Source organism: Lachnellula hyalina (assembly GCF_007821495.1).
Source record: "Lachnellula hyalina strain CBS 185.66 chromosome Unknown contig00145, whole genome shotgun sequence".
Classification (NCBI taxonomy): Eukaryota; Fungi; Ascomycota; class Leotiomycetes; order Helotiales; family Lachnaceae; genus Lachnellula; species Lachnellula hyalina.
Genome location: NW_022157259.1, coordinates 62727 through 79641, shown reverse-complemented (window position 1 = coordinate 79641; position 16915 = coordinate 62727). Strand labels below are relative to the sequence as shown.

The following is a 16915-nucleotide window of genomic DNA, read 5'->3' as shown; positions in this document are numbered from 1 at the left end:
GTACTGTACTGTACAGTAGGGGGCGGGAGGTGACAGCTGAATCATACAGTAGAATGGCGGTTCTTGTTGATCAGCACCCGCTAGGAAAGCTTCGTCCCGGTACTGTCATCCGTAGCCCAGCCCTTGCCGGCGACCGATGTCTCATTGTATCTACTAGACGCTCGAGACACTGCCAAACAGGCAGACGGGTAGTCTAAGAACACTACTGTACTTGTACGGCCTGTGCTTGTCTTGTATGCACAGACCAGCGCCACCACATGGGAATCACGACATCTCTATTGCGTCCTACCTACCTACCTACTGTACGGAGTACTTCGCACCTACTGTACTCTCTCTGTACGAGAATACCATCGTGTGGTAGCATTGAGCTGTCTACGTCAGTGGCTACTTGTATAAATTCGGATTGCTTCGATTTGCCGCCGCATGCGCAATAACCACATAAAGTTCTGCGCAGTCTTACCTAAAGGTCTCTCCTCGATGCATCATGTGGATAATTCCCGAACTTACCGACTCCTCTCCTCTCTCTGTCTTACCTACCTGAGGTATTCAAACCCCACTTATGCCTTGTTTCTTTACTTACCAAGTACTTCGTATACGGAGTAGGTAGATACGGATGGATGGCCTGATTCTCTCCAGAGCCAGAGTCTAGGTTTATTGCGGCCTCTAGAACATCGATTCCCTCTTCTCCCCCCCCCCCCCCCCCAACGATTCCCCACGTTCGCGGAGTCGATGTCTTCCGTACAGTACCTCCGTACCGACTCCGGCTTCAACCCGGTCATCGTGTTCCAAATGGACCCTGTGGAGTTATCTCGCTGTAACCCTACTCTCTCTGGTCTTAGTGCTATTGTACAGAACAACAATACTACTGTACTGCACCCTTCGTAGACCCAATCTACTGCTCCGTCTCAGACTGAATAAACATCTGCCTACCAACAGGCTGGAGTCTACTCGGGGTAATCACGGACCTGACTCCGTACTGGACGTCTTTCTTGCCCATGAGTGGCAGGTGGCAGGGTCGTCCTGGCCAAAAAGCCAGGAACCGTTTGGATGCTGCCCCTCACTGATCCATGCTCCCCCCCCCCCCTCCCCTCCCAAACAAGGCCAACTCCACCGATGAGGCTTCACACCCCTTGCTGTTACGGCTCTCTGTCGCTGTGCCTCGTACGCCTCTTTACCCTTCAAGTTCCGATGAGACGCCATTGGTGGGATGTTGATGGATGTGTGCATCGAGTTCTCCAGGCCTCCGGGCTGGTAGATTATTCGCATCGCTGCTTCAAACAGACTCCTCGTAGACCATCTGTCTGTCTGTCTGTCTGTCTGTACAGTACGTACGGTAACACAAAGCCGCGAGGCCAGCAATGTTGTGCACTCACAGGCAAGAAGCAAGAAGCAAGGAACTACAGGCCTCGTTTTCTGCTCTAGACGAGTACGTCAACAGAGAGCCTATACGACTTTGCCCTTCCCCCCTTTCAGGCTTTCAGGTCACGGTAGCCCACACCTTACTGGCAAAGCAGTAAGAAGCATTGCCATTTCAGCAGCGCCAGAAAGGCTCCCGGCCCCTGGCTCCAGCACATCTACCCCTCCACCCCCCTTCGTCTATATTGTTCTCTCTAGCCTACAGTACTCCGCCTCCTTGTTCAGCTTGTAGCACTCGGCCACCGCCCTATGATTTGCACGAGGGTGCCATAAAGCGGGCCTGGAAATCTTCTATATCTTTTCGTGCCTTCTCTATGGGCTTGACTTTTGCCCTTCCTCTCCCTTTCGCCTAGATATAGGCCCGACCTGTTACCTGTCCGCGATAGCAGAGAGATACCACCCGTGATTGTCATCGTTTCACCAACCCTCTTCAATTCCGTCTCGTCTCGCTCACGGACGCTTTCAATTGAACCTTTTGGGAATTCATGTTCCAGATCTGGTTCGCTCCACCCTCACTACCGCCGTCTTAGTCTATAATACTTCGTATATCTCATCAGTTGCTGCTGGCTGCCGTGATAATAGCAGCGGATGTCTTATCCCGCTCCTACTCGGGAGCGTATTATTATAGAGGGGTAAAGAGCAAGCAATCAAACACATTTTGTGCACCGATCATTCATTCCACAGCCCAGCCATCTCCAAAACTACACAGCTGGCTACGCTCTAGTTAGCTAGCTTGCCTGCTGCCCAGCTGCCACGCTCGATTATTGCATTCGTGCCCTGTCCTGGGAGCAAGTGTCAGTGTCCGATCCAATCGGCCCCAGGTCTCGTCTCGGGAGGCATCTTTGAGACTTCGGCCGGCATCTGTCTGGTCTCATGCCCTTGCTGACAGCCCACCTCCCAACGCGCCTCACTCGCTCCAACGCCTCAAGCGATAACTAATAATACTACTATAACCCTCCAGCTTCTCCACACATTCCAACGCCGCACCAGTGCGCTTATTAGACATCTTGCCTGTACCACCGCTGTGTGTATTATTGCAACGTCCAGTGCCACCGCCTGTACTCCACAATCTCACTCGCACAAAAAGAGCAGCAGATCACTTTGACGAGCAGTAACCCACTTTTTCTGAAAAGCAACTACACTACTACAGTTTGTCCACCTGTTCTTTTCTTTTCTTTTCCTGTCTGCATCCTACTCGAACTTTATATTCGCGTACTTACTAGTCGAAGACAAGAAAACATCTCCGAAACTATCGGCCACGATCAGGGTCCCTGTATTACGTGCATCGCTAGGGTGCATGCAAATATCAATCCACTAGGACTGCTTGCCGCTCTCACAGCGTATATTCTCCACTCTATCAGATTCTGATACAATTACCCTCAGGTCCCAATCATACTAATACTCCGTAGGATCTCAGAGCTCGTTCTCATATACGACAGCTCGACTGGCACATAGCATCATCAACCCCTCGGTGAAGATATATCCATCGCGCTTCCCTTACCTCTCACTTGCCCAACATGGTGAACGTGGGACGCAATGCCTTATCGCAAGGTGAATTCTACCCAAGGGATAACTGGCCTCGAAATGATCGCCAATACATGGAAATTCAAGATGGCAGGTTCAATACACCCTCCGTCCATGGCTATCCCCAGGTATTTATCCCCGCTCCCATCTACGATACCAAGGTCAATCTAACTCGTTTCAAAGGCTGTCGAACATGCATTGAGAGAATGTGCTCAGATACCGGTGAAAGAGTTCGCTCTTATTGTAATGCAAGATAATGGAGAGCAAAAAACCTATTCCTCGACATCTCTAAAGCCCCACTGGCCCAAAATCTTTACTGAACGTTTCAAACGGGACTTCCACCAATGCGCTCGATGGGCAAATGCAGAAGGATCGTATCCGAATTCAGGTCAGTTGAATAATCATATGAGGAATGAGCATTCCGCTGACGGGTATGGAAATCAGCCTACGGCCAAGAAGGCATGTACGACTTGGAGTTTGACAGTGGTCATGAATACAGGAGACAACCCGCAAGTGGAGAATCTTCTTCCGAAATGCCTCATCGCTTCCGCAACCATCAATTGAGATCAGTGGGGTCTAGCGATGACCAAGTTAGCGGCAAAAGAAAACGAACCCGATATCTGACTGATGAAAACACGACTATTCCTCCAGTCCAGAAGTTTCAACACCTCGTGATTGGGGATGACGTTGAGGTTGAAAAGTTCTATTTCCTTCGCTTTAAGGACTTGCAGCAATCATCTTGCAAGGTCATGGCAAAAGCGTTTGTGAAATTGGTTGAACCGAAGAAACAGACGCATCATCCATATACGAAAGGCGCGGATAGAGCTCCGCCATGGTGGCCGCCCTTGACAGGCGAGAATGCCGTCAAACACAAGGAGCCCGATCATCTTTACAGGCCAGGTAGGCAGCGGAGAACTTAGTCGAGAAGTGTGCTGACATTAATATCAGAGCGCATCCGGCTTCTGATCCACATTCTTCGAATGATCGTTCAGCCTAATCATAAACAGCATGAAGCCATACAAAAACATGACTTGAATGTGAAAGCTCTTGAAGAAGTTACTTGGGAAGCAGCGTCGAATTGGTTTAATGACAAGGAGCATCCGGAAAATGCTGCCAAACGACCCTTTCTCAAAGAGATCTTCAAGGTAGCCAAGTTTGAAGAACGTTACAAGCATGGTGAAATTGGCATGTAATTCTTTCTTAGAAGTGATACTCCCGGCTAATTTCTTACATAGATGGCACTGCGACAGTTCCAATTATGTACGGCGAAAGAGGAGTTGATGATTCTGATGACGATGAAGAAGGGTGTAAAGAAGAAGACGACGAAAATGAAAATACTCCCGCTTCCAGCCCTGAAAGCTCGGCAACAATGATGCAAGCGCCACAGCAACATTCTCCGTTTGAGACCGACAATCAAACTGTTATCCAACAGCGAACCCGACCGTTGATAGTCAGTCGCCATCCTCAACAACCGCATATGGAAGATCAGGCCGGGTACCTCGATACAAATTTCTCTCGCTCAATGGGTGGATATCAAACACAAAGCCCGAACCTTCAACAAGAGTTCCGACGGTCCTTCAATTCAACAGGGTTCCCCAGCCCTCAGCAGAACATGTACTCGGGCAGCGCTGGTTGGCAAAATAACAACATGCTCGGCAGCTCCTCAATGTCGGCAAACTACTGCGTCGCAAATTCATCTCAAGCTACGCTCGCTCCATCGCCGACCTCATTCCAACTACCACCCGTACCCCACGTGCAGCAGCAGCAGCAGCAGCAGCCGAATATGTTACCACCACCCATGACACACCACACATACAACGACGGGCTCCCGAACCCGCGACACTTCGATTCCGGAACCACGCTGGGCATCCAGCTGAGGACCGGTAGTATGGGACACCCGCATCAGATGTCTCAAGGTCATGGCTTTGGAGATTTCATGCAGGACGGCAGCAGCTTCGGTACTCATGATCCCGAGATGAAGCAAGAGCAACATATCCGACCAAGCTGATACTAACGCCACGCCTTTAAGGCCTCCACTTCACCTCCACATGCATCTTTACATCAGTAATTTCGAGCTCTCTTCGCGAACAAGCAAGCATAGGTGGCAATATTTATAGCGTATACCCGCTCGATTGATCCTTCTCGCTATCGACAAATCATTGCGACGTGGTCATCGCAAGCTTTTTTCCCTTTCTCTCTCTCTGGGTCCATCAATACAGTACCTTTGGAAACTTTCCTTTTCCGTGTGGGATGGAAGGATCACTTAATACAGCATTTCATTCGTCCTTTGCACTTTTCAACACGAAGGAATAGCATACACATATCAGGTTCCGCGCATCTATCCTAGCTTTGCAGATTTCCTATATGACGGATCCGGGTATCAGTTTATTTATTTTTTAGCGTACGTTGCGATGCGGTGCGTTTTAAGCATTATTTAGTTCAGCTGTGATTTGGATTTAATTATTTCTATATGCCATCATTCTATGACATGACATATAGCGAGGATGGTGGTGGTGATGGTGGGTTTATACGCACGTACGCAGACAAACAAACAATGGATAATGGGTGTATGTTGATGAGATATGATTATGGGGCCAAAGGAAGGAAGGGGGGATGGATGAATAACAATTGCAAGGAATATATTATGAGCCAGCTTGTTTTTATCTCTGTATCTGTCTGTCCCTGTCTCTGTCTGTCTTCTAATCATGATGATCCGAATGGGGAAGAAGAGAGAAAAGAACGGATTCGGTTCCGTCGGTTGAATTTAAAAGTGGTGATGGGGAGGGGAGGGCAAAAGAATAGGAGCTTTCTTTTCTTTTATTTTTCGTTTTCTTTGATATAGTGAGAATGAGAATGAGAGATCGAGAGCGCAGTGCAGTGCAGTACGGTGGTCTTTTAATTTAGGGATATATATCTATCTATCTAACTATCTACTTTTTGATTTCCCATACAGTCTTTGAATGTTCATTCTCATTTGAAATTTTCATTTTAGGTTAGTCAGTTTGGAAATTTTATTATACATTTTCGTTCGCCTCTTTTCATCTTATTAGATTTGCCCGTGCTCTCCTACTTTAATTGAGTAGAAGAAGATAAATGGATATATCCGAGACCAGTTATTGCTTGTATGAATGAACTTCTTCGGATGTCAAAACAAGCTGAAATAACGCGTGTGAAATGTATTTTTATGTGTAGCTTTTCCTCATTTAAGTGAGTCTCTCGGATAGATGACTTCAAGTGTCTACTACCATACCTAGACATTCGACATCCAATAATAATCTCTAAGCCATGCAGATCACCAAAGTAAACTGCCTCCGCAAGTAATAGATTTGAGTAGCCTCCTGCTGAGGAGAAGTGCTCCGGTTAGTCTTTGCTATAAAGTTGAGCTTCGGAATTTTAGAATTCCTCGAGAAGCCCGGTCCGTTTCAATCCTTGTTTCTATACCTCGAAAGATACCCACGCATAAGAAAGGCGATTCGTGGCCGGCCGCTTGCTGCCGAGATAGGGAATAACGATTGGTATATGGTATCTATATGTATACGTAAGTTTTGAGTTTATGAAATCGGAGGAGGGTCATTCCAACCACTTGATTCGGCGGGCTTATCTACCTACCTACGAATTCAAAGTATATGGATGACTTTAAGTTTCGCATAGAACTATGTCCAGAAGTACGCAGCTGCATATGTGGGGTCTGGTGGTTCCTTGATAGGCCATACATAATACGGAGATACCGGTCCTCGATCCATTTATATAACAGTGTTATTCTAGTATTCCGATCAAAAGCAGTATTCTCGGCGCCTGGACGAGTAAAGAATCCGTTGGTGTCACCGCGGAGTACGGAGGGGAGGGGTACTGTCAGTGCTTCGGTACGGTAGCCCTGAAGGCGCTACTATAGTAGTCGAGTACAGGGTGTTTTGTTGCCACCAAACTTGCAAAAGGTTAAAGAGTAGGGCTTTTTGCAAGGGTAGAGTAAGGTATCCATTGGCTATATAGCTCCTTAGATGCGATCGATCATTTATGCTTTATCTGGAGATCAAACAGCCGAGAGACCTTCTTTTTGTAGTATTTCCCCAGTGTCATCAACACCCCTGAGCTACCCCGGATCTAACCGCGTCTGGAGGGCCCCCGCCCCATACGTCACGGAAGAAACAACCATCAGCCCAATTCAACCAGTGGTAAAGTACTGCATGGGTAACATAATAATATACTCCCAACGGGCACTCCAAGCCCTTGGGGATCTCCTCCGAGAAAATGTTCCTACCTTGAGATCAAAGCATGAAGAATGGGCATTCTCAGCTAGATTCCCTACTACCTACTTGGTACATTCCCCGCTCTTCAATAGGATAAATCTTATGGGGAAGTCATGCTATTGGTAGATGCATGACCGTTCTTGAAACAAGATCAATTTATTCGGTGATGCATGGTAACCATATGAGGAGGGTAACATGGGCTATGCAGGGGAAAAGCTGGAGAGCTGTTGTCTTACACCAAGCCTTTATATAATAAAACTCTCGTCCTCTCTCGCATTCCCCTCTTTTACCTACCGGTTTGGAACAAACTTCAACATAACAACACATAACCTACGAGACCTCCGTATCTGCCGAACTCTCTTTCGCGATAGGTTTCCAATTCTCAATTGCATATCAATCAATCAATCAATCATTCATTCACCAACATGAAACGCGTTTCCGCCATTGCTTTTATAGCCCTCGCAAGCTGCGCAACAGCTGCAATTCCAGATTGCGCCGTTAAGTGTCTGACCGATGCTATCTCTTCGTCTACTACTTGCGGCGCATCCGATCTGAAATGCCAATGCGACACCGCAAACCAGGCCAAGATCCAGGCTGGCGCTACCCCTTGTGTTATCGGGGCTTGTCCCGATCCCTTAGGTACTTATGTTTCTCAGCCTTCGTTCCTTCCTTCATTCCTTACTAGCTGAATGCTTGTCTAACCTGATCATGATCACTAGCTGTTCTTTCCGCTGCTCAGTCTGATTGCGCCGCCGCTACTGCTGGAGGTGGCTCTTCGTCAGCCGTTGCAACAAGTGCAAGCTCAGTGGCGCCAACTGTCACCTCCAGTGATACCACAACTGCTTCTTCGGCTTCAGCATCTGCTGCTACACCTTCGAGCACCTTGACATCATCCACCGAGGTCTCGAATTCGACTGTGACCAGCTCGTCATCCGTGACCAAGGTAGTACCTCCTTTCGCCCCCGCTACTGGGAGCTCTTCCTCTGCTACTGGGAGCTCTTCCTCTGTTGCTGGAGGCTCTTCCTCTGCTGCTGCTGCCTCAAGTACCGCCGCCGCGGGCCAGCTTGTTGCGGGAGCCGGAGGTGTGTTGGCCGCTGGCATGGCCATTTTTGCAGCGTTGTAAAGGTCTTTCGGAATTGGGATTGGAAAAATGGTTGGGAGAGAAATTTGATGATTTTACATGCGCTTGAGGGAATTATGTGGCTGCAGCCTGCAAGGAGTAAACATGTATCTGGTAGAGCAGAAGAAAATACAAAAGTTCTTACTGATATTACTCCGCATAAGGTTCTCATACGCTTTGTCCTGTGACGCCTTGAGGGTCTATTCATCTCAAAAAACCAAAGAACCTACAGCGACTTCCTCAATTGGGGACCACTTGTGCTCCCGCTCCGGACATAAGATAACTGAAAATGGAGAACAATCTGCTCTAGGTAGTATACCCAAATAGACTTGGGGAGAACAACATCCTGCAAACCAACTGGAGATCAATAAAGAGACACCTCGTTACCTTGAAAGTGTAATGCGCTTCACCATCACAAACGTAACGCAAAGTCATCCTGTGACACCAAACGCTTGTAGAACCACCGAATATCACCAAATAACAAAATGCAACAGACTCGGACGCGCTAATTAAGCTGAAGGAGTGACGTTGTACAATTCCCAGCCGGAGAGACGTTTGCGCCGAGTGACAAGACTTAAAGGATTGAAATGCGGGATGGAGGTACGGCAATATACGAATCCAATTCAAAGACCACCGCCGTAGATGAGACGACGTTGGCTGTGCACTTGCGAGCGATAACAGAGCTAGCTGGCATCATCGCGTACAGTACCTGACTAACATTCCAAGCTGAGTGGTGTAGGACTGTTAATTTCCGCAGGAGGAAGTATTTTCTAGATGTCGTCGTGAAGGAGGAGGATTTTGAGTTTTAAAGTCATCCGGTCAGGGGAAACATTGATCCGTCCGGAGTCTCAATCAACACCACACCACTTCCTTTCTCATCTTCGTCTATATTCTCCCTTTTCTATTATTTTTGCCAACTTTATTTCAGGAGTTGAAGAATTTCACTGAGATCACAATGCGGCTTGATCCTTAGCTGAAAAGTTTACCCCCCTATTGCAACCCCTCCTTCCTAAATTCCTCTGATCGGCAAGCCACCGGCCTCAGTGGTTGACAAGCCAATGATTCGGTAGTGAAAGTAAGGTTTCTGCAAGTGTTCAGCTCGGCTGCAGGAACGAGCACGGGCAGAGAACATGAAGGATCGAAGGAATCAGCCGCAAGATCATGCCAATATGGAAGATCGTCACACTTCTGAGTCTATTTATACAGCCTCGCTGCTTATAAGAGATGAAGTTCCGAGATGTCAAGGTTGAAGTTGACCAAGTTATTCTTCAGAATATCTCATAATGCATTTTTCAAACTTCATCCTCGGTCTCGCAACTACCACCGCGCTTTCCTCAGCGCATTCCCTTATCCAAAAACGTGCAACAACTTCTTGCACAACACCAAGCGGACCCGGATTCTGCTCATCTACATCGACCGCTTGCACCGGCGGGACGTATGTAGCAGGACACTGCCCAGGAGCAGCAGACATTCAATGCTGCGTAGCAACATGCAGCGCGCCAGCCGGCCAAGGCGTCTGCGAACCGACATCGAACACATGTGCCGGTACTTTCGTCGGCGGTCTCTGTCCAGGACCATCTGACGTGCAATGCTGTCCGTCTGGAGGCAGCGGAGGTGGGTCTGGGACCGGTGTGGCAGGTATCGATGTCTCAAGCACGCCACCATCATCTTTCTGGTCATGCGCTGCGGGGAAATACAAAGTCGTGGCTCTCGAAGGCTACATCCAAGCTTGCGGGTCAGGAGGAGCAGTAAAGTCGAACTTCGCAGCCAACTACAAGGCTGCGCAAGCTGCGGGTATTTCTCGCATCGACGCGTACCTGTTTCCTTGCACGGGGACGCAGAGTAATGGCGTTGCGTGTAAGTCTCCGGCTACTCAATTGCAGGAATTCTTGAATGCCGTGGACAGTAATGGGATGACGATTGGGCATTATTGGTTTGATATTGAACCGACTTCTACTGCGAATGGCGATGCGTGTAATGCGTGGAATCTGGGGAGTTCGGCCAATGCGGCGTTGGCGAAGCAGTGGGTTGCTGCATTGCAGGGTAGTGGGAGGAAATGGGGAATTTATGCTAATGGGTAAGTTGATACAATGTACGCAGCGGCCGTTTATTGACTGGATTTTAGGAACCAATGGACGAGCATGTTTGCTTCGAGGTCGACGGATATTGGGTCTCAACTTCCGCTGTGGGCTGTCCAATTCGACAACAAGCCTGGCGTGAATACTGTTACTAGTCTGATGGGAGGCTGGACGTCTGCTGTTGCTAAACAATATACTCTAGGTGAGTCCTTCGAACCCATTTCACTGAGGCAATCTAACCAGATATAACGTAGATACTACCACTTGTGGCTCTGGCGCGGATTTGGATTCATTTTCAACATAATCATTGGATTTAGACCATAATGTAATTTCGTAATTGCACGCGAATTGAATTTAGAAGCTATCTAGACATATGAATCCTCATGAAGTACTAGTCGCCGTTGACAAGTACACAACCTCTAAAACACCTAGAAATCTTCATGCAGGCAGAACCTAAACTTGAACTTCGATGTCTGATCCATATTACCTTGCCAAGCGAAGAGTTACAGACATTACCCAAGAACTCATGATATACAAATCATCCAAGATACTCCACCTCCACTATCATAACAATATTATGACAACAGAGCCAGCAGGAACGTCTCAGCAAGACCACCACCACAGCAAAATCATTCATCTTCTCTCAACCCCCTTGCTCTTCACCGCCTCCCTAACAACATGCAAACACCTCCCACCCAACCCCCCCATCTCCCGCACCCACTCTACCCACCGAGACCGTCAAAATCTCATCCCCCCTTCTCCACCCCTTCCCCGCATCCACACTCACATCCCGCATCAAAAACCCTCTCAGACAAACCCCCCTACACTCCCTACACACGCCCAACCACCTCGGCACCCCCTGCCCCTCCCTCAACACCAAGAACCGATGCACAGCATCCCAGCAAAACCTATCATCCAACCCCACATCCTCATCCTCATACAACGTCGTGAAAGCCACAAAGGCTCGGTACTCCGGATCCGGCACCGAACCGAGTCTTGGCTGCGCTTGTCCATTTGCTTCTTTCTCAGCCGCTTCTCCCCTCATAGCATGCTCCCAGATCCTGAGTCTGATCTCCGGCGGTAACTTGGGGAAGCAATGGAAAAGCGATGTTGAGGTTTGCTTTTGCGGTTGCTGCGTCGTAATATTGGCGCTGCAGTTGTCGGTTTCATTTTCATGGCGACTTGGAGAGCGGGATTGGGATTGGGTTTGGGATTGGGATTGAGGGTTCGTGACAGGATGGGCTTGAGCGAGCGGTGGGGGTATAGACATAGCACCAGCAGCGCTCGCCATGATATGAGGACGAGGATGAGGACGAGGACCGGGGGGAGCACGAGGACCGGGAGGAGCACGCATAATCGCATACGAATTCCCACACGCTCGACCCTGATACCTCCTCTTATGCAGCGCATTCACACTCACATCCACAACCCCACCCCATTTTTCCAGATTCCTCAGATAAAAAGCATCCGGGGTTGTGACTGCCACTGCCACTGCCGCGGCCTGTCGTCTTTTCCATAGCGGTTGGGAACGCGGTGGTGTTGCGATGATATCAGGCTCCACTTTTACATCCGCTACACCTACACCAACACCAACACCACAATATCTGCTTCTGCTTTCCATTCCTTCCACGATAGCTGCGTACTTGCAAGCACAAGTTTCGATATTCCCGTCGAAAAGCACAATGATTTATGGATTAAATCTTTGAAATAAACATTGACCGAAGTTATGAATGGAAGAACGGGGTAGACGGTGCGAAACGAGCTGTGTCCAGGCCTGCGTAGGCAGATAGATAGATAATCACGTGCGCGCTCTCTCTCTTTCCCTCTCTTATAATTCGAAGAGTAAAGCGGTATAATGTTCTAGAATGAAGGATCAGGTTTCTTTAGAGGGGAACGCTATCCAAGCTTATAAGTAAGGCAAGTGGTCTACGCACGTGTGACAAAATGACATCTCCATCTTTAAAACTAGATAAACACTAAATAATTAAACCACTTTAGTGTTGATGGCTAGGCGCCTCTAAGGGAACAATATTATGAACTAAGGGTCTAGGTCTAGGCCTCACAATAGCGAAAGAGAATACGACATTATGTTTGTATGGTATCTTATAGAATTATGTAGTGTAGAAGGTTTTTATGTACAACCTCAAATAAGAAAGAGCAGGATGACTTCCCTAAAACGTGCCCAAGTCTAAAGGCAGCATTTTCATATACCCTCTAAACGCCATCGCCATGCAAAATTTTCACATCAAAAACAAAAGGGTATAACAAGCCACCCACGCCTAATGATTCTGCGTCTTCCCTAAACTCTGCAAGTTCACGAGCTCAGAGTATCGGCCCCCCTTATGCATCAACTCGCCATGCGTCCCAGACTCCACAATGACACCTTGGTCGAAGACATAAATGATATCCGCCTTCTGGATTGTACTCAGTCGATGCGCAACTGCAATCGTCGTGCGACCTTTAGCTGCTTTGTCCAACGCCGCTTGAACCACGTGTTCACTCTCCGAGTCAAGCGCCGAGGTTGCCTCATCGAGCAACAATATCTTGGGATCACGGAGCAGAGCGCGGGCGATGGCGATACGTTGTTTTTGGCCACCAGAAAGCATGGATCCTTTGGAGCCGACGACCGTGCCGAAGCCGTCGGGGAGGGACATTATAAAGTCGTAGATATTGGCTTCGCGGCATGCGTATTCGACTTCCGAGTCTGGGACGTCTGGGCGGTCAGCCCCCAGGAGGATGTTCTCGCGGATCGTGCCTTGGTACAGAGTCGGTTCTTGGGATACAAGGGCGATGTAGGAGCGGTAATCGTTGATGTTGAGAGAAGAAATTTCTTTGCCGTCCACGTATATACCTCCGACTAGAGGGTCGTAGAATCGTTCAAGGAGGGCAATGGTAGTAGACTTTCCGCAGCCAGATGCTCCGACCAAGGCGATATACTGACCAGGTTTCACAGAAAGGTTCAGACCACGGAGGACGGGTTGTTCTGGACGTGTGGGGTATCGGAAGTGGACGTCTCGGAATTCAATGGTACCATCACATGACTCGAGACGTGCACCATCGGTAGACCATGAATCGATGGCCGGTTTACGGTCGAAGAGAATCTTAAGTTCTTGTGCTGCCTGCTTGGCTTTGCCCATGTCCGCTAATACATTGTTAGGAAATGTGGATCGAGAACGTCAACCGGTACTTACGTGCGAATGAGAAGATTGTTCCAGCGGACTGGGCACCGAAGATCACAGAGGAAAAGCAGACGAAGAACTGAAACAGGTCGTACTCGCGGTCTGCAATACGATTGCCACCATACCTATAACAAGTTAGTTTACTGAGACGAAAGAAGTTGGGAAAGCGTACCAGAAACCAAGAGCAACACAGAGGAACATCAATGATTGCGAAGCGGCGTACAGAAGCGATGATTTCAGAATCGATTCCAAACTTCTCTTGGCTTGAGATGATAAAGCGGCCCTATAATGCTCCAAAACGTCGTCTTCTCTCGTCAACGAAGCAACTGTGCGAATAGCACTCGTCGCCTCACATGCATAACTAGCACTAGTTTCGTAGGATTTCTTTGCTCGTCGTTGGAATTGGGCAAGAAGCCAAAATCTGAAGAAACCACAGCCAAGGAGAATAGGGATTGTTGCAGTACAAACAAGAGCCAGTTTCCAACCGATTGCGGTGGCGACAGTGATGGCAGCAACAAGAGTTGTGATGACAGTTAAAAGTGTGCCTAAAGTAACGCCTGACAGACCCGCAACATGAGTCGTCTCTGTGCTGAGAAATGAAGTCAGAGCACCTGCACTGTTCTCATCCTTGTCGAAAAAGGCAATGTCCTGTCGAAGCATTGTTCTGAAAGCTCGGTCTCTGACCCGATGAATGAGCCTCTCAGAGCAATATGCAAACGCAATACCCTGTCCACAAAAGGCGATAAACTGGACAAAGGCCAACATGAGATACATCAAAGACCAGAAATCGACATCGTGGCGAACATGTTGCTTTGCTCCTGGTATCACTGCCCCGGTGATTGGGTTCTTTAAAGGATAAGAAAGCGCCATGATTTCTTTGGCAAAGAAGACTGCTTGAGTTGGATTTCCTCCTCCACAAATGATGGAGAAGACAAGTCCGACGACCATTAGTTGCCATTCAGTTTTGTTGAAAGAGGCAATCAGTTTCATCAAGGTCCATAGTGAGTCTTGGTGGGTTCCGTCCGCCTTCCGACCTTGTAACGCCAAGGAAGATTGGGATATCTCAGACTGGGTACGATTCAGTTTTTCGCCTATATTCTTGTCATCCGGGTCCTCCATAAAACCAAGACCAGTCTCGCTGTTATTGGACAATTCTCGAACAAGTCCGTCATCTTTAGCATCAACTTCTGCTTCCTCCTTGGGGCTGAATTCGTTTGTTTCCGCAATCTTTTGGGCTTCGATCAGGTTATAATAAGCGCCGCGCCTGGCTAACAACTCGTTGTGCGTGCCTTGCTCGACAATGCGACCTTCGGTCATAACAACAATGTTGTCTGCATCCTTGATTGTAGAGAGACGATGTGCAATAGTGATTGTGGTTCTTCCGGCGGCAGCAACTTCCAAGGCAGCTTGTACGACGCCCTCAGACTTTGTATCCAGTGCCGACGTAGCCTCGTCAAGTAGTAGGATCTTAGGGTCGCTAACCATGGCTCTTGCAATAGCAATACGTTGCTTCTGACCTCCAGAAAGGAGGAAACCACGTTCTCCTACATTGGTCTCATAACCCTCAGGCAGAGCGGTAATAAAATCGTGGGCGTTGGCCATTTTGGCAGCTTCAATGATGAGATCGTTTTTCTTCTCGTCTTTCTCCCCCTCAAATCTTGTTCCGATGAGCCCGTGACCGATGTTTTCGAATATAGTAGTGCCAAAAAGAGTTGGTTCCTGGCTAACGAGCGAAATTTGTTGACGCAACCAACGAAGGTTTAAAGTGCTGACATCGTGGCCATCTAAGAAAACTTGGCCGCCAACAGGATCGTAAAATCTCTCTACCAAGCCCACAATCGTACTCTTGCCAGATCCGGAGGCACCGACAAGAGCAGTCTTCTTGCCTGCTGGGATGGTCAGGCTGACATCTTGCATAACCGTAACCTCTGGTCGGGAAGGATAAATATGCTTGATGTTCTTCAATTCGATCGTTCCCTCTACATGAGGCAGAATTTCTCCATCGGTTGATGTGGGGTCTAGCGGGGAAACACGGTCGATGGTGTTGAAGATCTTGGTAGCCGCAGAAATTGCAGTGGTAAATGCTTGAACGTTGGGAGCAACGTTTCCCAGCGAAAATGCGCCGATCATGATGGACATTAATATAGTGAGAATAGAGCTTAAGTTGATCTCCCCCTCGACTAGAAATCTGCTTCCCATCCAGAATGCAAGGCCGTAGTTAAGATAGATGATCATGAACATCCCGCCAACCATTATACCGATGACGAATTTGACTTTGTATCCAAATTTCTCGGCAGTGGCCAAGTGGGCATCGTATTGGCGAGCTAGCTTGTCTTGAGTTCCGAAAGCGACGGCATTTCTGATTGATGAGATGACTTCCTCAGCAACGGAGCCACCGAGAGCGTAAGATTCAAGAGACTGCTTGCTGTATTTGACAATAAAGGTAGATCCGCCCCCCATTGTCACAGTAATAGCAGCGACAGTGGAGGAAAGTATCAACGTGAGCTTCCAGGACTTGATAAAGCCGATGACGAAGGCTGTGACGAAGGTTGCTACCGCGGTCAAAGTCAAGCCGACCTTCTCGGAAATTCCATCCTGGACCAGATTTGTATCTGCTGTAATCCTTGTGGTGATTTCTCCAGATCCAAGGTTGTCAAAGAAGCCGATATTCTGCCTCATGCAAGCCTCCAAATACTCAGCACGGATCTTCCCACTGATGTGTTCTCCTGTATAGATGAAGCCAACCGTTGTGATGTAGATGGTAATGAACTCGGCAATGCCAATGTAGATGAAGTACAATACATTATGCACAATGCTCTTCTCGAAGGCCTCGTGGGTGGTGGTACCGGCGAAATATCCATTGAATTGTCCAGCAAGTCCTCCGAATACGACTGTCATAAGGGGCAATGCTGCCCCTGCAGCTATTGCGCAGACACCGCTGACTGCCATGATGATGTAGTCATTGACCGTCGCATATCGATATAATGCCTTCCATCCACTCTTCACCACGGGGATATCGACCTGGCGCTTCAATATCTCAGCCTCAGCTGCGGGGAGATGCGAATAGAGATCTTGGTCTTTCGGTGCGACATTGACAATTTGCGAATCATGCTTGTTGAGTGCGCCTTTATGGCTCGAGTGCAGCGGCGTTGCGTGCCCCTCTTTCTCTGTCTCCGGCTTTAGGGAGAATTCGTGCTCGTCGGTCGAAGTGCCATGACTTGAGGTTTGCGATCGCGTAGATACTTGACCCCTTGAGTTAGGCTTTTCGGCGAATTGGCCAGCCATGTAGGCGGCTTGGAGGAGTGGAAGGTTATTCGAAGGAGTTGAGGATCAGCGCAGGCGGGGCACGTC

General features: G+C 48.5%; 4 protein-coding genes across 4 annotated transcripts; 3 read left to right on the top strand and 1 right to left on the bottom strand.

Annotated features, from left to right (window-relative positions):
* Positions 1-2933: 2933 nt before the first annotated feature.
* YDR124W (Uncharacterized protein) lies at positions 2934-4948 on the top strand (the record flags this gene model as incomplete). Its single annotated transcript, XM_031151623.1, has 5 exons — positions 2934-3101; positions 3124-3328; positions 3385-3840; positions 3889-4116; positions 4176-4948. The coding sequence occupies 5 exons, from the start codon at positions 2934-2936 to the stop codon at positions 4946-4948; spliced, it is 1830 nt and encodes a 609-aa protein (XP_031002895.1).
* A 2664-nt stretch (positions 4949-7612) lies between these two features.
* On the top strand, positions 7613-8310 carry LHYA1_G006687 (uncharacterized protein; the record flags this gene model as incomplete). Its single annotated transcript, XM_031151622.1, has 2 exons — positions 7613-7826; positions 7907-8310. 2 exons carry the CDS (start codon positions 7613-7615, stop codon positions 8308-8310), a joined length of 618 nt encoding a protein of 205 aa, XP_031002902.1.
* A 1280-nt stretch (positions 8311-9590) lies between these two features.
* cf50-1 (Counting factor 50 protein) lies at positions 9591-10689 on the top strand (the record flags this gene model as incomplete). Its single annotated transcript, XM_031151621.1, has 3 exons — positions 9591-10384; positions 10433-10587; positions 10640-10689. The coding sequence occupies 3 exons, from the start codon at positions 9591-9593 to the stop codon at positions 10687-10689; spliced, it is 999 nt and encodes a 332-aa protein (XP_031002901.1).
* A 1975-nt stretch (positions 10690-12664) lies between these two features.
* pmd1 (Leptomycin B resistance protein) lies at positions 12665-16849 on the bottom strand (the record flags this gene model as incomplete). Its single annotated transcript, XM_031151620.1, has 3 exons — positions 12665-13527; positions 13577-13689; positions 13737-16849. 3 exons carry the CDS (start codon positions 16847-16849, stop codon positions 12665-12667), a joined length of 4089 nt encoding a protein of 1362 aa, XP_031002900.1.
* Positions 16850-16915: the final 66 nt, after the last annotated feature.